This window comes from Peromyscus eremicus, chromosome 15 (genome assembly GCF_949786415.1).
Source record: "Peromyscus eremicus chromosome 15, PerEre_H2_v1, whole genome shotgun sequence".
Classification (NCBI taxonomy): domain Eukaryota; kingdom Metazoa; phylum Chordata; class Mammalia; order Rodentia; family Cricetidae; genus Peromyscus; species Peromyscus eremicus.
In genome coordinates this window covers 21,260,761-21,281,735 of record NC_081431.1, presented here as the reverse complement: position 1 = coordinate 21,281,735, position 20,975 = coordinate 21,260,761, and the positions used below count along the sequence as shown (strand labels likewise).

At 37.7% G+C, this 20,975-nt stretch overlaps 1 protein-coding gene across 1 annotated transcript; it reads right to left on the bottom strand.

The window, feature by feature from the left end:
- Window positions 1–122: 122 nt before the first annotated feature.
- On the bottom strand, window positions 123–19,955 carry LOC131925761 (myeloid cell nuclear differentiation antigen-like protein). The gene is made up of 8 exons (XM_059281114.1): window positions 19,725–19,955; window positions 10,239–10,529; window positions 9,013–9,134; window positions 7,841–8,008; window positions 4,704–5,930; window positions 3,273–3,689; window positions 1,041–1,229; window positions 123–516 (listed from the first exon to the last, which is right to left on the bottom strand). Exons 2-8 carry the CDS (start codon window positions 10,504–10,506, stop codon window positions 481–483), a joined length of 2,427 nt encoding a protein of 808 aa, XP_059137097.1. The 5' UTR covers window positions 10,507–10,529; window positions 19,725–19,955; the 3' UTR covers window positions 123–480.
- Window positions 19,956–20,975: the final 1,020 nt, after the last annotated feature.

Sequence of the window (20,975 nt, the reverse complement as noted above, 5' to 3'; positions counted from 1 at the left end):
GAATCACTGCTTTATCGAAAATTGGATTTTTTTTAAAGTTATATATATATATATATAACTTATATAAGAGAATTATAAAAGTTTAGATACAAAATATGGAATTTTGATAATACAAAAACGTATAAAGAATATGAGAAAGCACCATTTCCTAGATATAATAGCAGGCAGGGCAGTGGTGGCACTGGGATGCCTTTCATCCTGCCACATGGAAGTCAGGGGCAGGCAGATCCTTGAGTTCCAGGACATTTGGTCTACAAAGTGATTTCCAGGATAGCAAGGACTAAACAGAGAAATCCTCTCTTGAAAAAACAAACAAACAAACAAACAAACAAACAAACAAAAAGCTGGCTCTCATAGGTATGGTATTTCAACAGGTCATATATATATTCACTCTCTGGACTTGTTTCTTATCTCCATAAACAGTGTCCTTGGCATCGAGATTGTCACAAGTATGGTTCTACAGAGGTTTTCATAACTGAATCAGGATTGAGTGCCTCTCCTTCTGGTGTTGATAACCTTAAAGAAGAAAATATGAGGTCAGAGCAGTTGAAATGCAGATGGTTCACACTTCTCTCTACATTCCTACTGACTATTTGCATTGTAATAGTGGCTGTTTAAGTGTATAATGAATCCCACACAGTGTGTAAGCATGACAAGGATTGTGGATTTTAGCACATTGTGATCTGATTTGCACAGGGCATCCTTGGGAACTTACCATTTCTGTTCATCATCCTCTGCAACAGACAGTATTTGAAAGTTAGAGATGAAGACCCCAAGGTTCTTTGTGTGTAGTCTTTGGTCAATTTGAAGTCAGTGTTGTGTGATATTTTGTTTGTGTTCTGACAAATAAAGCTTGCCTTCAGATCAGAAGGTGGAACTAGCCACCAGTTAACTGTAGAGGCCGGGCTATGGTGGCACACACCTTTATTCCCAGCATTTGGGAGGAAGAAGCAGGAAGATCAGTAGTTCAAGGCCACCTGGGCTGCAGGAGATTGAAATATATGATCCTTAGGAAGAATTGTATTTCCCAAAGCACACACCTGCATGTAACTGTGTCTTACAGACTTCAGCTGCCATGTATCTTCTCTTGAGGTCAATTCAAAGCAGACAAGTCGAAGTTTATTGCCTGGCTCACAGTTGATACTCGTCAGTCGTCCATAGACCACCACTTCCATTTTCCCAGTATCATCTTCAATCCCATAGTAAATGAAGTCACCCCTTTCATTTTTCTGAAAAACAAGTTAACATTCATCTTTTAAGAAATATGTGAAAGTTTATCACATCTATGAGAAACAAAGAGTGTTAGCATAAACCTGTCCCTGACAAGGCAATTTTGGCTCTTAGGTTTAGAATCACAGGTAAAAGGCCAGTGAGAAGGCTGAGTGGGTAAGGGTGTTTGTTGGCAAGCCTGACTACCACTGAATTCCCAGGACTTATACTGGAAGGAGAGAACTCATTTGTGGAGCTTCTCTTCTGACTTCCACACTGCTTTCATGGTCTTTGTGTTTTTCTCAACCGTCACAGACAAAATGAAGGAATAACTGACAAAATATAATTACTTGAATGGAAGAGTTTAACATGTTATGGTGAACAAATCTTTTCTTGGAAATCACTCTGGAGGTTTTGTGTGCCTAGCCCTTAATAACTGGCCTATAATTGAAGCCCTTGGAAGCCACTCTTAAGTTTTACCTACTTGAGGTCTTTATCTGCCGGGTGTCTTTAGAAAAAATGAGTATCTTCCTAAGTACTAGTTGTAACATATTAGAATAGCTGAGATTTCTTAAGGTTCCGAAGTAAGGGATCAAAATGAAAAAACATAAATACACAGCAAACCCCATTTAGTTACCATCATGTTTCTTAGTTACATCCAGGAGGCCTGAGAAGAAAAAGGCTACTTTTGGCTCATCGTGAGTCTGAGGAACACTGTTATAAGTCATTTTTATTTATTTTACTCTTTATTGAAAATAAAGTTATTTTCCCACATCATATTCTAATCACAGTTTCTTCTCCCCTACCTCCTCCATCATAATCTTCTTCTCCCCACTTTTCCAACTCCAACCCTACTTTTTCTCTCTTTTTTGTCTTTTTTTTTTAGGGTCTGAGGACTGAACCCAGAGCCTTGTGCTTGCTAGGCAAGCGTTCTACCACTGAGTTAAATCCCTAAGCCATCTTTCTCTGTCTTTTAAGCAAATAGTCAAATAAAGAAGACAAACCAACAAGAATAAAACAATATGAACAAACTAACAGACATAAAAAAGAAATATCCTGAGAAACAAATACACAGTCACACAAATAAGACAGTCACACACACACACACACACACACACACACACACACACACACACACACCCCTCCTGTATAAATGGATCACATTTGCTCAGTGCACACATCAATTCACTCTACTACTTCCTAATCCCTTAGAAGTTAAATCTACAGCAATATTTCTGGTGTTTTAGTTTGTGTCCCACTTAGTTTACTTATTAATTGCGTGACCCATTGTACCAGCACAGTCAATAACAGCATAGATAAAAGGGAAAAGTCATTTCTGATTCATGTACTATGAACTACAAAATCATACATTGAACAAGCAAGCATACTAATGAATTAGTACATCGGCACTTAAAGAAACATTCAAAAGTCATAGAATTCCTTAAATTTCCTCACTTTCATTGTGCCTATTATAAATTGTGAAATTAAACTAGATTGTTTTACTCCTCTTTCTCTCATTATTTAAAATATTATTCACTCAGTCAAAAGATCTTGATAAAATAAAAAAAAATGTGATAATGAGAACACATTAAAGAAATAATCCTGGCTTGTTGGACATGGCTTCATTCTAGGGCAGAATTGTCTATTTGGTTTTTAATTCTCATCAGTGAAAACTGTATCTAGTCTATGAGTTTGACTCTTCATTCACAACTGAGTTGCCAATGAGATGGGTTAGGAAACTATCAAAGAAAAAGAATCTAAAAGGAAAGTGTGCTATAAAATGAACAATGTCTGGGAATAGGGTGGCTCTAGATGGATTGTCAGCCAGGAAAATGCCAAAGCTTATTGATGAATCTCCTTGTAAAGAATTCTCATGGTGGTACCTTGAGGAGAGGAATGGTAAGAGACTATCCCCATATCCAAAACGTGGAAGACTTACTGATCTCTTTCTGATATGAAAGGTGATTATTTCCTGTGTTAAGTAAGTTGAGCAACTTCCAGTGCCAGGAAAAACTTAAAATCTCAGAATGCAAATGCATTCCACAAATAATGTAGTGGCTTACCTTAGTTACCACAAACTCTCCATTCACATGTGTCCCTTTTATTTGAGAGAAAAGATCCTTAATTTTAGGAGTTCCATTGGCTCTTCTCCTCAGTGTATTTGAGATAACCATTGTTCGGTCAACATTCACATCAGACACACAGGAGGCTCTATATATCTCCAGGAATCCATTGGCGCCAAAATAATCTGATATGGCAATGATCTTTTGTGGGATGAACTTGTTCTTTAGGGCTGTGTCAAAAACCTTCACTCTGAAGAATTCAGTCTCAGTAGCCACTGTGGCATGGAACATCCTTTTGTTATCAATCAAATCATAAGTAAATGGTTCTGTTACTTTCAACACCATCACTTGTATGGGATCTCGATGGTGACCTTCTACCTTAGAAGGCTCCTTTGGTAAGTTTCCCTTCTTTGGTGTCTACATAAAACATACAGAGGATAAACATGCATAATTCAGACAGATCATAAGGCACAGCTCCACTGAATAGAATGGAGAATATCTAAGCAATGATTCCCATACCTTACCCTAGATAAAGGAAGAAATGGAGATTTACCTATATTACTACTTCAGTGATTCCACTTAATACTAATCATACCTGCTAAATGAGGAGATTATACTTGTAGTTATGGGGAATGAACCCAAAACCTCCATGTTTTAGTCAAGTCTTCTATCTAGGAACATTTTAAAAATTCCAATTACAAAACCTTGTCAAAACAGTCAGAGCTTTCTTGTAAAAGAAAGATGCCCTCAAATATTGTTAATCAGGAATGGTTTAGGCTAGCAGCTCTTCTTTTTGCATAATAGCAGGCATGGAGGAGAATCCTGGGACCAGAAAAAGTCCTGAAGTCATTTTACTTTGATAACCTGCTTCCTCACTATCCCATTCCATTTCTGAACATCAGGAGAGCACTATGAAATGGAGGCAAAACTGTAGGGCTGAAAGAAGAAGCATGTTGTCAGTCATGGCCAACCTGGGTACCAGCTCAGGGAGGCAGCTATAACTGGTAGCACTCTCTGAAATTTTACTTGGAAACATACAGACTTCACACTATGGATGGTAGGGGTTAACTCCGATTCCTGACCGATGTGTTCTAACTTCAGGAAGTACATTTTCATTATAACTGTTTCAGCAATTCACAATATGAAAAGAATACCTTGACAAAAAGTTCAGAGTGTAAAATTAAATAAGCAATTGTCTCACTATACTCCTTACAGAATAGGCATGATCAGGTGATCACTGAGTCAGACATTTTCTTAATTGAATAGAACATACACAGTATTTTAAAGTTGAATGTAGGGAAGATCAGTAACTAAAAACAATAAAAATGAGTTGATTATTTGAATTGGTTATCTGTGCATATAGATTAATGAAGAAACCTTTCAAATTTGTGCTAAGCTCTGTTATTATATTGTGAGAACAGGAAGCTTTACCCTTGATGGACTGCTGATTACTGCTGCTGGAGGCACCAGAGGAGCCTGGAGAGCACTGGATGCTGTTGCTGGGGACACCCAAGGATCCAGGAGAGAGCTAGATGCTGTTGGTGGAGATCCACATGTAGCCAGAAGACTTTTAGACGCTGTTGCTGAAGGCATCTGAGGAGCATGGACACTCCTTGATGCTTTTTCTTTAGAACAGGGAAGAGCCTGTCCAGTACCATATGATACTCCTTGAGGCCCTTGAGTGGTACACACACTTCTGGCCTCTGTCCGTGGAGGAGCATTTAGAGCCTGGATTGCATTGGATGATGCTCCTGGGTGTGTTTGAGTGGTCTGTACTCTGCTTGTTCCTATTGGTATAGAAACCTGAGGAGCTGGAAGACTGTTGGATGTTGTTGGTAGAAGTACTTGAGAAGTCTGGAGACTACTAGATGCTGTTGCTGGAGAAGCTGAAGAAGCCAGGAAATAAACATATCCTGTTTCTAAGGGATGTGGGACATTGGCATTCCTGGGTGCTTTTACTGTAGCAGAGTTAAGAGTCTGAATGCCACTGGTTGTTGCTCTTTGAGATACCTGGGTGGTGCTGTCATTTCTGGACACTGCTTCTGGAAGAGCATTGGGAACCTGAATATTGCTGGATGCTGTTGCTATTCTGACCTGGGCTTCCCTTTTCAATGTTGCTGAAGGCTCTTTAGGGGTTTGGGCAGGCCTGGATGTTATTACTTGAGGACTCTGAGGAGACTGTTTGCTACTGGCTGCTGCTGCTGTAGGTAGGTGAATGTTCTGGGCATTACTGGACACTGATACTGGAGACATCTGAGGGGTACTGAGAAAGCTGGACACTGTTTTTGAAGGCATGTGAGGGACCCAGATATTACCAGATATTGTTGCTGAAGATACATGAGGAGCCTGGATACCACTGGACAGTGTTAGAGGCACTGGAGAGTTCAGATGGATGCTAGAGTCTGATGCTGGATACGCTGGAAAATTCTGGCAAAGTGGTACTGGAGAGCCTAGAGATGTTCTTAAAGTCAAGCATGTTTCTGTTGGAGTCTGAGAAGTGTGGAGGCTCTTAGAAGCTGCTGCTGCTGAAACTTCTGGAAGAGTCTGGAGTTTACTGGCAGCTGAGGAGTTGCTGGTTGCTGCAAATTCTAGAAGCTGATATTTTTTCTGGGAAACCTGTGTCTTTATGGTACTCTGTTTTTTGATGTTTGTGTTTTTCTGTTTTAAAGGAAAATAGGATTGAGATATTTTTTAATACTGCTTATTGGTTTTTGAAAACAAAACCAAGTACATCTTTTTACTTTCTCTTTTCAAAAGAGGACTTTTACAATGTCAGCTTTTTCCTGGGCTGAAGGAAGTACTTGAGAACATACTTAGTTATTTCTAACACCTAGCTTCCACTCATAACTTCTCTTAAAAGTCAGGTATTGAATTTTCTCTAGTCTGGGATGGAATACAAACTCAAAGTATCTTACAGACTGTTCAAATATTACTTGGCCTCATTCAGCTTTTAGTGTTATTTTGTGGGAAATGAAGTTTGTAGTAAAACTGGCTACTTGTGTATTTTTTCTCAGGTAGACTTTCCAATCTATCAGATATTCAATCCTTATTGTACACAGATACAATTCTCCACATTTTCAGGTGATGTGATTGAAATTATGCCACAAATACCCTAAAAAAATGGACAAGATGGATTTTGGTGGATGAGAATGTAGCTCAGTTGACAGCGTGCTGGAATAATATGCCTGAAACCCATCCAGACTCATTTAAACCTGTATTTAGGTCTTTAAAATAAGCATAACTCTAGTTTAATAAAACTTCTCCGTATGTGAGAAATACTGGTACTTAGGCAACAGATAAAGTTAGGGTCCTCATGACACTTTTATAATCTTAGAAGTATAAAAATGTAAATATTATAAAATTTGCTTTAAAAGTGAAGGTAAGTTAGTATGCAAATACTTTGGTTTAGCAGTAATGGCCATTTTTACTGTTTTTGTTTTATGTTTTTGATAGTTCAAGGTAAAAATTCTTCTAAAATGCAACAATTGCTATAAAGCTGATCCCTTTCAAGCCAAAATTATTACTAACTGTAGCCTACTTTCCAGGCTTGTGTACATTTTGAATTATATTGCTGACATCATTTACAAACATGGTTAATTAGATGTGGCTAAGGAGTTCCCATGCTAAATAACTGGACTCTGCCTGTTAAAAAGATTAAATGCTGGTCACATGGAGTGTTCAACACAATTGTACCATGCAATAAAATAAGGAGATGTGTGTACATTGCAGTCAGGATCTCCAAATACATGCATGATGAATGGATGTAATTAAATACATGATTAGGAAGTTAGATGAGAAGTTCTTTCAAGGTTATGATTGTTGTAATTATATTAAAAAGGCATCAAAGTGGAAACAGGAAGCCATTCCCTTTGATGAGGAATGGCTGGGAGAGTTTGGTGTATGCCTGGGAGGGTCTGAAACTGACACTTACAAAAGCGACCATTACAGTTATACAATATTTGGTCAGTGAATGGACATGGATAAAGACTTCCAAGCAAAGAACCAGAATGTGTCAAAACACCTGTTAAGAAGAGCATAGAGAGCCGGGCGGTGGTGGCGCACGCCTTTAATCCCAGCACTCGGGAGGCAGAGGCAGGCGGATCTCTGTGAGTTCGAGGCCAGCCTGGGCTACCAAGTGAGTTCCAGGAAAAGGTGCAAAGCTACACAGAGAAACCCTGTCTCGAAAAACCAAAAAAAAAAAAAAAAAAAAAAGAGCATAGAATGCTGAAAATAAACCTTGAAGTTGGGTCACCAGCAAAGGGAAAAGGTCTGAGAAGAAACTAGGCAGTGGGGACTGATACATTCTTGTGTTAGTCCTTATCTGTCTCCCCTCTTTCTTTGCTGAACCCTAAGCAGAAAGTTGGTTGACATTAGAAATTATTTCATCAATACTTAACCTTTTCAATACCACAGAGGCTGTGATACATGATTACATAACTTACTGAGCTATTTAATAATAAGAGGAAAATCTTTGTAGTAGGGGATCATTGAGATGTTTTTCCAAGGTTGTGGTGAGCCCAGAGACATGCTTTGGGAAAGGGCAAGCATTGGGAATAGGAAAGTGGTACCTTATTTGAGGAACTGCTGGATGGTGTTGGGGGAGGCTTATGAGGAGTCTGGAGACAACATTCATCTTTTTGTGGGTTGCTTCCTGAAGGCTCTAGAAACTGAGTCTGTTCCTGGGTAAGCTTCATTTTCTTGCCACCTTCAGTTTTTATGGTTTGTTTTCTCTTTTTCTAAAAGAAAAATGTTTGTCTTTATTATTGATTTTCCAATATGTTGGAAAGTGAACCCCAAGCTTTGTACATGGTATGTTGTGCTTTCTCATACTGTTTTATCCCCAGCCCTTAGTAATGCCTTTAGTATTAAGTAAAACATAATATTTCAAGGACCATAAGAATCTTAGTTTTATTACTGGATTCTAATTATGTTTGCATCATTGTGACACCTCATTCTTAACAGATGGATCATATGGTGTGGTAGTTTGAATAAAACTGACCCTCATAGATTCATTAATTTGAACGCTTGGTCACCAAAGAGTCTCAGTATTAGCAGGCGTGTCCTTGTTGGAGTAGGTGTGGTTTGTTGGAGGAAGTGTGTCACTGAGAGGTGCGCCTTGAGATTTCAGATGCTCAAGCCAGGCCCAGTGCCACTCTCTCTCATAGCTGCCTGTGGAGATGTAGAACTCTATACTACCTCTTTAGCACAATGTCTGCCTGCACACTGACATGCTTCCCACCATGAAAATAATGGACTAACCCTCTGAATATGCAAGTCCAATAAATGTGTTTTTTAGTAAGAGTTGCTATAATCATGACATCTCTTCAAGTAATAGAAACCCTAACTAAGTGATATAAGGGTTGTCTCATAGAGGAGTAGAAAAATTACCTTTATCTCATCCTACTTATCCCTGTGGTGGCAAAAGAGCATGAGGTGTAGAATTATAAAGTTTGTATTTAGTATAACTATTTAAAAAGCCACATCCCAAACAACTTCTGTTTCAGTAAATGGTCTTTAAAAAGCCATGTGGTAATTTTTTGTTTGCATCCCTGTTTTTTGTTTGCAAGAGACATTGTATATCCGACACTGAAGGAGTGACAGGTCCCTATGAATTTGTTGATTAGATCCCTGTTCTCACTAGAGCCGTGGACTGGATAGATAGAGTACTGAATCTTCCTAAAGAGCTAAGAAGGAAAGGAACCTGGGGAGAAGCTTTTTGGTGGGAGACCAGCCACCTTACCTGTGCAGAGGGTTTGCTCTTGTCTGATTCATTATCGGTGGAAAGAGATTGGGAACTACTGGGTTCTTCTTGCTTTCCTTTTTTCACTGCAGTTTTGTTTTTTCTTTTCTTTTGCTTCTTAACTGTGGGGATAAAGAAAACACAATAAATCCAGGGAAGTGGTTAAGATTACTGAAGTTCATTCAGAAGTATTTATTTTCTGATTTTCAAATGAAAATGACAATTTATTCCATTTTGGTTAATAATTTTACAGAAACACAATGATTTCACGTTGTTTTTATCAAAACCTCAATCATTCAATTTTACCAATAAAGACTTAGGAACCAGATGTTGGTGTGAAAGCCTGCTAGCTCAAGAGGCGGAGAAAGCACCCAGCTGACCTTCATATTCCACTATTGTCCCATAACCTCCCTTTTCCTATGCCAATCTAACCAAAACCTCTTACATTCAGTGTCTCTCACTTCTACTTCCTGTGCTTCTCTCAAACCATCCTCTTGACCTCAACTTAGTTTTTCCTAAACAATCAATTGTTCACTTCCATTTGCTTGTTTTGCCTCTTGACCTATACATGATTTTTATTTAATAATGTTTATGATTTGATATTTGATGTAAGAAAATAGTAACATTGGATTTTGACATCTATATTGGGGATATACTTTTCCTATGTAACTCATATATTCTCAATCTGCAGGTCTCCTTGACTGGGCCTTCTTATGGTAAATTCTCAGGTCAGAGTTGTGTACCAGTATATGCAATATTTTTTATCCCAGTGACTTTGTAAAGAAAAAATTCTTCACATCTCTAAAATGCAGGATTCTACATAAATATTAGATCATATTTCTTACCGGACAGGGTACTAAAGAATGTGTAAGACTCTTAATCAAGTATTAAATTTATTCTATTTAAATGTTTTAAATGACTTTTTCAATTTTTACTTCATCATTTTCTAGTTTTTCTACATGTTTGGATGTTTTAAAGTATCTCAACAACTGCCTTTTATATTATTTACCTCCAATGCAAAAGATGTCTACCCTGAAATATATCAAGTTTCTTTGTAAGAAAAGATTTCTTGAAATCATCAACTTGTTGACATCTGAGATGCTTCAACCCCATTGTTTCTAAGGCACACACTGGGAAAGAAACATGTCTGCTCTGATTGCTGCAGGCAGCCAGAAAGTTTAGGGAGGGTAGAGAACGGATGAGTGTCTAGGATGCTCCCATGTTACCTTTTGCTCTCTCTGTTTTAAGCCTTTTAGCAAGGTCTTCAAGTTCTTTAATGCTTTCACACACATTTATCAACAGGTTCAGTCCAGCATCTTTTGGGAATGTGTCCTCCAACTGGTCAGCCATCTGAATTCTGTCATAATCATCTTGCATCTTTTTTGTTAGATTTAGTTTTTTTCTTAGTAAGGACTTGATTTTCCTAAACTGGTAGTCATCCACAGCCACATCCTCTAATCCTTGTTGAAGAACAATTGTCTTGTATTCACTCATTATCTCTACAATTATGGACGATCCTAAAAGATGAAAATGGACATAGGGTTACAAACATATACAGACAATTCCAAAACAGGGTTATTCCTGTGTTAGTGAATGACCCCAATTGATAATGTCCATAATTACATGTAAGACAAAAACAGAGTTAAATACAAGCTGCGTCATTGTGCAAAATGGATGTAGAACTTCTGTATTAATAAACAAGCCTAGGATATTATTCCCCATAAGCCATGTTATGTGACTTAGACCAGTGACTTGTGGTGGAAGAAAAGTGTTGGAATCAATAATTGTTGCAGTGTTTAGAGTATGGGTGTTAATATCCTGGATGCTTTTTCCACTCTTATTTGGTGCTGGAGCCTGTCCCTGGATATCTGCCTGTGGGTTTCTGATTTTTCCCATTCTAAAGCGACCTATGTGCAAATGGACTGCATCCTATTACAGTGTATCTGGATGAACAATGACTGAAGTCACATGACCATGCTGAGCCACTGACCATTGTCCACTCAGCTTTGCCTCAAACACACCTCATTAGCATCGTGTCTTTCCTGGCCTTGGATTGTGATCTTTGGGTCCTTTGTGCTCATATTACTGTCAATTTCTCCAACATCTGCATAGTTTTCAGAGCAGCACCTTAGAATTTACTTGATGGAATTTTGTCTGTTTCTTGATTTTATCCTTTCAATTTACTTAGTGGTTCATATTTGTTCATAGATAAAATTTTCCACCTACTAATGCTTAAATCCCACCTAGATCTTTTAATAGTTTCCTAGTTTACTAACAATATTCCTTCTTCCTAAAATATATTGGAAGAACTTGAAAAATCTGAACTCTTTCATTTATGCTTATTTTTACTCCTGAGATCATATGCTTCAAAATATACTTTAAGGTATGTATAATTTCTTTTTCATTGCTTGGAAAGTCATTCTCACATTTCTTTCTCTGTCTACTTTTCATAAATTTAGAAAACTTAAGAGTTAAATGGGGTGTGTGATGGGAGGGTAAGATAGTAGAATAAATGAAAGAGGAGTAACTAACACTAAGTATATTTCCAAAACTAAGATGGAAACCTATTGCTGTAGAAGCTTCTTATATACTCTATCTCTCATCTCTCATCTATCTTCTCTTTTCCTAGACTGAAAAATTTATCAATAAAGAATTCACATGGAGTTACTGTATAATGGGGCAACAATATTTCTACTAGACACCACAGGTTAACAAAAAGCTCAGTGCCAGGAATGAATTTGCTCTCTTGAAGTTATTGGCCAGTCTGTTCTCATAGACTCCCAACATACAGCCTATTGACAATGCTCTTCGGTACAAGCCAGAACTTTATGGTAAGACTCTATTGTAGAGACACCACACTTTGAGTTACAGAACATGGAGAAATTAAGTTGATATTCCCCTGAAGCCTCATCCCTACTGGCTAGATTTTTCAATCTGGAAAGTACTGTGCACAGTAATGGAGGACCAAAATAATTATTAACCTTACTCAGTTGTGGATCCTTGCAGGTACAGTAACAACCAGTCTGGCAAAACATGCTCACTGGTCCAATGGTGGCATGAATGTTGTGGGATTAACCATCCATTTTGTGATTTGACCTAAGGCCTGTATGAGTTGAAACCCATACCTGGCACCATTCTAAGGCTGAAAACCTGTGACTAAACTACTCATAGTCCCTAGTTGAGAACCTATTAATTTTACACTGATAAATAGGAGTAGAATTAAACTTATTATTTTGCCCACAAGTCTTTTAACTCTCATCAGAGACATTTATAAGAAACTAATAACAAAAATTAGAAAATTTGAAACATCAAAAGATTGGCTCTCTGGAAATTCTCAAATTCCCCAATGAACTGAGTTTTCCTCTTCATAGCTCATTCACATTTTATATACTTCCTTGATTATCTTTAGATAATGGAATGAGTTCAACATTCTAATTCAATTTATGGTATTTTAATTTGGGAATCATACCTGTATGGACCTCAGCTTAATTGGAAATACATTTCTAGGGCTTTAATTCCTTCCATTTTTTGGAGAAAAATTCAACATTCTCCATGCTCAAAAAAATCCAAGGCTGAATAGAATATCCACACAAGGACACATGACAGGGAAGAGGAAGAGTATTAAGAAAAAGACATACTCTGTAAGCCATAAGACGTTAAAAGCAGATCACCTATACATTCAAGGAGAAGATTAAAGCTGATTCTCAATAATGAAACTCCCTTCTTCAGAGCAATATTCCAATTTTCATACAATACTAATCTCCAGATGCCAGGAAAAATTAAAGTACAAAGCATTTCTTTGGGTTGGTACTTGTGAAAACACAACTATGTCAAATACAATACAATACAGTCTTTGTAATGACAAAGACTATTTGTAATTTTTATGGTTTCCATTTATATGAGAACATTTATTGTGTTATTGAAGTATTATTGCTTTTGAATTTGGACTAATCATTCCAACCTCAGTAGACTTTCCTGTATTACACAATATAGTATACATGCATCATGGCACTCTATGCCCACTAGATTCTGGACATCAATGTGTTCCTCCTCACTGATAAAAAGCTAAGTACTTTAAATGTTCAGTCTCTTTAAAACACCTAAAGTCTCTTCCAAATTTCAAAGCCTCTGTAAAATATCCAAAGTCTCTCTAAAATTCTAAAGTCTTTAAAAATTCAAAGTATCTCAACTGTGAGCTCTTATAAAATAAAAAATAAGTTATCTACATTTTTTTCCAAGATGGAAAGGCCAGGTCATCATTACATTCGATTCAAAGCAAAATCAAATTCTACAGTGTGAAAAGATTCTCTGGTATGCTAAGGGCCATGGCAGCTCCATTTCTCTTGCTCTTCCATCCAAGCACACATAGTCTTTTTCCTGTGCTTAGATTACCTCTCTCCACACCTGCTGCTATCCTTGGTGTCATCCCATGGTACTGACATCTCAAAAAGGCTGGGGTTCCTTTGTACCTGTTTTGTATCGTCACCAATGGTCTTTTACAACTTTTCACAGTGGCAAGCTTCAGCTATTTCTTATGTCCTCACTATGCCTCCAAAAACAGTACCACTAGACGAGTCTTTTAAATTATAAAGTTTGGATGTCAGCACAAGGTACACCCTAGACTCCTGTGGATCACAACTTCAACTTCTGTGTACTGACAGTGAAAAGACACTTCCCAGATTATAACTCAATAATGCTGTTCTCTTCTTAATCTCAGTCAATTATTGAGTCGCAGGTGAACAGAATCACAGATTTGTAATTCAAATATTGAGTGGCCTCAAAAGATTCTTTAGGAGACTCTGAACCTCTCTTCTCTGAAATTTCCAAGCCATACCTTTATCATTTGCACTGCTTCTGCATTATCTTGTTAGTTCCTACAATAGTTGATTCATCTCCAAACACTCAATAGCTTTTATGTCCCAAAGTTACAATGTTCTTTCATAATCCTTCCTAAAACACAGTCAGGTGTGCCACAATAATATCCCTCAACCCAGTATCAATTTCTCTCTTAGTTACAGGTTCTATTGCTGGGATAAAACACCATGACCAAAAACAACTTGGGAAGAAAGGGGTCATGTCATTTTACACTTCCACATCACAGTCCTTTGGTGAAGGCAGTCAGAGCAGGAACTCAAGGCTGGCTGTGGAGGCAGGAACTGAAGCAGAAGTCATGGGGAGCACTGATTACTTGCTTGATCCACATAGCTTGCTCAGCACTCAGTACTACCTGCACATGGGTGGCACTGCCCTCATTGGATTACACACTCATGGGCTTTGTGGAGCCCACTACCTATGATGGGACACTTTGTGCAACCTTGAGGCAGTGGGAAGGGCTTGGACTTGCCTCTACTGGATGTGCCTCCACATGGGAGGACTTGCCTTCTTGTGGGTGGGAGTGGGGGTTGGGTTGGGAGGGGAGGGTGGGGGTGGGAGGAGGGAAAAGGGGGATCTTTGATTGGTGTATAAAATGAATGAAAAATTTTTCTTAATAAAAAAAGAATATGCCCTACACACTTTCCTATAGGCAGTTTTAAAGGAAGCATTTTCTCAACTAGAGTATCTCTTCCCAGATAATTTTATCTTGGGTTAAGTCGACCAAAAAACAACTGGAACATACCCTTAGAAAGAGATAATACTTTAAATGTTGGTTTTATATACCAATAATAGTGTATGGTATTTCTTAGTATTTTATGTCTCTTATTAGGACCATAATAAGTAGCAACATAGTACATGTCTTATTCCAAATGTTCTGATGCACACATATCCCCTTCATGTGTATATGAAAGATCATGCTCATCTGTGAATTTGAGAAAACCAAAATATTTTGATAGATTCAGCAGTATATTTCTCAATTACTAAATTAACAAGGTATAAACATCTGTAAAAATATTAGAATGTTTCAGAAACATAAATGATACAAGAGAGATACCCTTACATACTTACACATCTGAAATCAACTTCTAAAATACTCTGTTCAAGTACACATTAAGAACTCTAAAGGGTACATGGAAAGCCTTTAAAATATTTTAAAGGTAGGCAATAGAGATATATTTCTAATTAACTCTCACTCAGCCCCCTTCATTTTCCACCAGAAAATAAGAAACAAATTCAAACAATCTAAAACTAAATAAAACAAATGAATTTCAAGATGACAGAAACTAATTCACTGTGATTGAAATACAGCTGATGTAAAAGATAATGATAAGTGTGTTCCTGGATAATTGAAAAAAAGATGTACTTGAGTAACTGTGAATCTGTGAAGCTTTGTACTATGCATGTCCATTGTTTCTCATGCTGTGCAATATCAGAACACTAGAGTGCAGCTCCATGTCCTGATACATTTTCACTTAATACTCTTATTTCACAGCAATTCCTTGATGTCACTATCCTATCATTTACTTAGTCAGTTACCACAGCCAACAAGTTCCTTCGCACTCTCCAGCCAAGGTAACTAAAGCCTTCTTCGTATTTTCCTTTTACTCATACTTAGAAAGTTATTTTATTATCAGCCATGATCAAAATGCACTTCTGTTAGCTCTAGTCCAAATAAAGGTGTACTAAAGATGTCTGTCATCTCCCCTAGCAAAACATCAGAACCTAACTGCTGTGGCTTCCCTGCCCTGAGAGCAGCTGGCACCAGCCCTGCTCCCTCCACTCTCCTCTGAAAAAGCAGCACTGATTTCCCCTGTGACCTTGTGGGTTCCACAGAGCTCTCAACTCTACATAGCAGGGACAGGTCTCACTTTCTTGGAGATTTCTTCAACAGTGTCCAGATCGTAGTTCAACTGAAAGGTTAGGAATAGGGATAGTTTTCTTTGAAGAAGATAAATGAATAAATCCCTCAGACTGGAAAGGGATGTTGCAATCCGCAAACTGCCAGGAACACGAAATAGTTTATAAGATGGGAAGAATGACACTGGTCAGAGTCATTTCAATTTGACTCAAGTGGTGCAACCCTGAGTGTCTTGCACTGTGCTCTCTCTGGAGAGAGAAAGGCTGCAAAAGTGAAGCCTCCTTCCATTGGTTTTCCTGGCTAGTGTGATTGAAGGGTTTCATTCTTGTATACGCTTCCCTACACTGAAAAACAAAGGCCTGCTGTGCTTAGCTGTTCTTCTTACATGTCTTCATCGGTGGATGATCCAAGGTTAACCCTTCATGTCCAGCATACTTACTTTGGGTCACTGAGAATCACATTTCTTTGAATAAAGGTAATTTCTATAAGGAAAAGAGTGAGCCACCCAGACACCTCCTCTCTTCCTCTAAAGGTGGAGGTGGCAGGAGGAGAATTCAGCAGGTTCCATTGCCATAAAGAACAGAATGTGTTTCCTAGATAGAGGATCATCATTGATGCAGGTACTTTTAGTTTAAGCACTTAATAAAGCATTTACTAATTTTTCATTCATTCCTAAGCCAGAAGATTGTTTAAGCAGTATCTTGCACAGTTTGCTTTCAATTAATAGAAAGGAATTTGTCATTGCCTGCTGCTCTATGGACTATAGTGAAGCTATTCTTCCTTAGGCGACTCAGTTAATGAATCCATAGTGTTTCTACGTTATTTATTGATAAAGATAATAGGTAGTGGGCCTATTTAATGACAATATGGAAACCTTGAAAAGGAGAAATTCTGAACTTGTGGTCAGACCAAGGACCTGAAATAACTTTACCCTACTGGCTATTCTGTTGAGGAAATTGGGGAGTCTATGCTGTGTTGTAATTCTGAGACATTGTTTTGTGTTGTGGGAGCCTCCTAATCTACAAGCAGGATTATTGACTACAGAATGTTGATCTACATTGCTGAATTTTGCTTTTATCTATGTATTATTGTTCCTATGCCCAAGTTCTACCCTTTTAAAATTAGAAATATATGAATCACCCTTTATTTTACAGGATTCTATAATTACATTTAGGATACATAGGACTTTTAAAGGGACTTTGGATTTCTATAAAGTGTTGAAAAATTTAAAGACTGTGGGATTTTAAAACATGGAACTATGTCTTATACTGTATTCGCATGAACCCCTGGGGAACAATGAAGGGAAATTAGGATTGAAAAGAAATGCTTTCAAGGGAGAGGGGCCAGAATAAAATGGTGTAAAGGTGTAAAGTGGAATACTGGAACAATATGGTTAAGTGCAGTTGGAGAATGTGGGGGCAGAAGAGTGGAGGGAATTTGTAATTAGAATTACAATTCTAATGACCTTTCAAAAAGTCATATGGAAAATTGTTCCTGTATATACTTCATAAAATATATACATGTTCATATATAAAAAGTGTTTAATGGACTTATAATCCATTTAAAATGAGTAACAATGAACCTAGTAGATACCAGGAGCTAACAAATGAAAATCCTAGTGTCAATAAAATGTTACTTCCTTTGAAGTTGTTGATCAGTGAGATCCCATTACACACCCTCTCAAACACACACACACACACACACACACACACACACACACACACTCACACCACATACTACAAGCTATTGCCAATGCTCTTGATTTTTTTCCAACTCAATAAAGACATCACATATTTAAGTCACAGAGCATGGAGACATCAGCTGGTACTGACCATGGAGGTACATTCCCACTGACTAGCTTTTATAGTGCTGGGAGGTGCTTTTCATTTACCAGCAAAGAAAAGTAGTCACCAGTTTTACCCTTCTTCTCAAGAATCCTTGAAGAAGAGGGGGAAGAAAAAATTAAGAGCCAGAGATGGTAGATGACTACAGGGACACAGAGTTTCCCAAATACAGCTGGGCAGTTACACATATAAACTCAATGTCATTGTAGAACATCATAAGACTTGCGCAAATTTAAGCCAAACAAAATTCCAGCATGAAGTAAAGGGAGATGAACACAAATTCCCATAACCAGCAAAGGAATATTTGTCATTTGATGGCTGCTGGGAGAGGGAGAATCATTCTTATTAAAGGCATGGCCCATGGTTGGCTGATCACAAACTGTACTTGATGGGTTTTAAAAAGAAAAGGAGATACAAAGTTGGGTGGGAAGGGAGTGTGTATTTGGAGGGAGTTGTGGGAGGGGGTGAATATGGGCAATGTACACTGCATGAAATTCTTAAAGAACTAACAAAATGAGAAAGAAACAAAATACAGTTCTTCTAAAATGAAAAATGCAAACTTGCCTAGGCACACATATGCTTCAAAATAAAGACTTGATTTTTTTTAAAAAAAATCATGAAAGAGGAAGTTCATAACATGGTTGAGGGACAGATGAAAGAGAACATACAGTCTGTTGATGTAAGATAGACACATCCCACAGTGAAATGGCGGGAGCAGAAGCAGAACAGAAACCTGCTGGTTACCAGCCCATAAAGAAGGACCTATTCAGTCCAGTGACAACTTCTGTCAATTCTGTCACAATTAAATATGTGATTTAAGATATGTACCCTAGGTTGTTAATAAAACATTCCTTAACAGTGGAAAAATCCAAAATTAGTTAAAACTAAAGACAATCCTGTTTATCTGCATTAGTGGAGCTTTAACAGAACTGGAGGCAAAAACTGTTATCAAATACCAAATATGATAAACCTTCTCATCCTAGAAGGATATAATAGTTTTAATTATGGATTTAGCTACTAGTGATTGTGCCTGCTATTTGTTATTATTATGTTTCTTCACAGCTCTGTAAAATCATGGAATATATTTTCGCACAAGTACACACATCCACACACAGACATACATCATATATATTCAGTGTCTGTGAGAGCACACAAGTCTGTGAATTTGAAAATAATCAGAACGAGAACCAACAGTTTTGTGGTAAATACAACAGTGTATCAATCACTGAATTACTAAGGTTAATTATTAGATCTGTAAAAGATCTAGAACTTTGAGCAATATAACTGGTAAACTTAGCAAGATGGGTCTAATACTTGTACAATACTGAAATCAACATTTAAGTTATGAAGTTCAAGTACACATGGAGTACTATACAAGGGGACACAGGCAACCTTTAAAATGTTCTAAAAATAGACAATAGAAATATGTTTCTATTTAAATCTCTTTTAATCCATACATCTTATGACCAAAAACCAAAACAAATAAAATATAACCAAGCAAAAGGGGTAAGCTCCACAATGACAAAAAGTTTCCCCCAGTGACTAATTACTATTTTTACTACCTTGTGTGAAGGGGAGAATAAGAAATATTAAATATGCCTATGAAAACAGTATGTATTTGAATAACTGTGGTTCTGAATCTTAGAAAAATTTTAATACACACATGTTGACTTTCATGCTGTGTACTATTAGTATTTTATAAGATAATTCATCTCCATGTGCAGATGCATTTACACTCAATATTACTTCATGGTAACTTTCTTAGCACTACCTTGTGCTTTATGTAGTCACGTTCCACAGCCACCAGGATTCCATGTACTCTCCAGCCAAGACAACTAAAGCCTTCTTCTCACTTTCTATTTACTCATACCTACACTTAGAATGTTTATTTTACAATCTCCAGTTAATCAAAATGCATCTTTTCTTGTCCCAATCCCCAGAGATGAAGAAACAAAGATGTCTGCTATCTTCTTGAATGAAGCATTAGACTCCAGCTGCATGATTTCAGTGCCCTTAATGCAGCTGGAACCATCCTTGCTTCCCCCACCTTCCGCTGGAGGAACCACAAGTGATCCCTGTGTTCTTGTGGATTTCACAGAGCTATCTGCTCTTTATATAAGAGAGGCAGCACTTACCTTCTGGAAATGTCTCAGTAATGTCCAGATTGTAGATCCTCAACAGGGCAGGAAATAGGGCTTGTCTATTTCATGTAGGAAGAAAAATCTCTCAAAAGTACACAGCAAGGTGTTGAAATCTCATTAAATGTTGAGAATATGTAGTATTTACAGAATAACAGGGAAGACAAGGGAACTGTTTAAAGTAAGTTCCCAACTTCAGCAGTGCTAGCTGTCCAACCCCTTGCTGTCTCCTTGGGGAGAGTTGTGATGAAATCAGACTTTGCCCAGCAGTGTTCAGAGCTTTCGATTTCCCCAGCTTCTAAACCAGAACAGTTCATTTCCTGTTACTAATGTAGTTTCAAGGAAAAAAAATAACCACAAAAATAGAATTTCTCTTTACTCAGTTATTTTTCTTACAAATATAAGTAGGCACAAAGCCCAACACTGAGCCTTTATATCCAACAGATTCATACGTGGGCCACTGGGAATTTTACACTCATTTTAATGAAGATGAATTCATCAAGAGATAAAAGTGAGTCACTCAGCTATTTCAACCTCCTTTCTTGTCAGATCCTGTTCCTCAAACTTGGTTGAACATTTCCTGGATAGGGAAAGATCTGTGATGAATCACTTTTGTTTAAGCACTTTCCAAAGCATTCATTAATTTATTGATGGTCCCCAGGCCATGATTTCCAGAGCATAAATTTACAAGAAACATGTAAGTCCAAATTCAGCTAAATAGGAAGTAATTTGCCATTACTTGCTGTGTGTATTACAGCTAAGCTGTCTTCTTTCAGAGATTAAGATAATGATCGCTTAGGCATCTTTTATGAAAAAACACATCAGATCATGGGCTATCTCTGTACAACTGAACTGAACTTTCTATACAGCACTGACAATACTGAAGCCTTGAAAACTTATGAAAAGTTCTGAACTTCTGGTAGCTTCAGAGCCTAGAACAATGGTTTTCTGCCACTGGAGAGTTTCTCTCCGGTTCCCGCCATGTCCCGGCAGTCCCGCAGCCCACTTATAAAATAAACACACAGACTCTTATATTATTTAAACTGTTTGGCCTCATGGCTCAGGCTTCTTGCTAACTGTTCTTATATGTTAAATTAACCCATTTCTATTATTCTATAAGTTGCCATATGGCTCGTGGTAACCAGTACCTTACATCTCACTTGTCATGGCAGCAACTGGCAGGGACTCTCAGACTTAGCCTTCCACTTCCCAGAATTCTCCTCTCTGCTTGTCCCGCCTATACTTCCT

Excerpts from the sequence above, each read along its gene's own strand:
- LOC131925761 (XM_059281114.1), bottom strand. The coding sequence starts at position 10,506 with ATGAGTGAATACAAGACAATTGTTCTTCAACAAGGATTAGAGGATGTG. Across the intron at positions 9,135-10,238 it reads TAAAACAGAGAGAGCAAAAG|TTAAGAAGCAAAAGAAAAGA; the intron begins GTAACATGGGAG and ends TTATCCCCACAG. Across the intron at positions 5,931-7,840 it reads CCAGCAGTTCCTCAAATAAG|AAAAACACAAACATCAAAAA; the intron begins GTACCACTTTCC and ends CCTTTAAAACAG.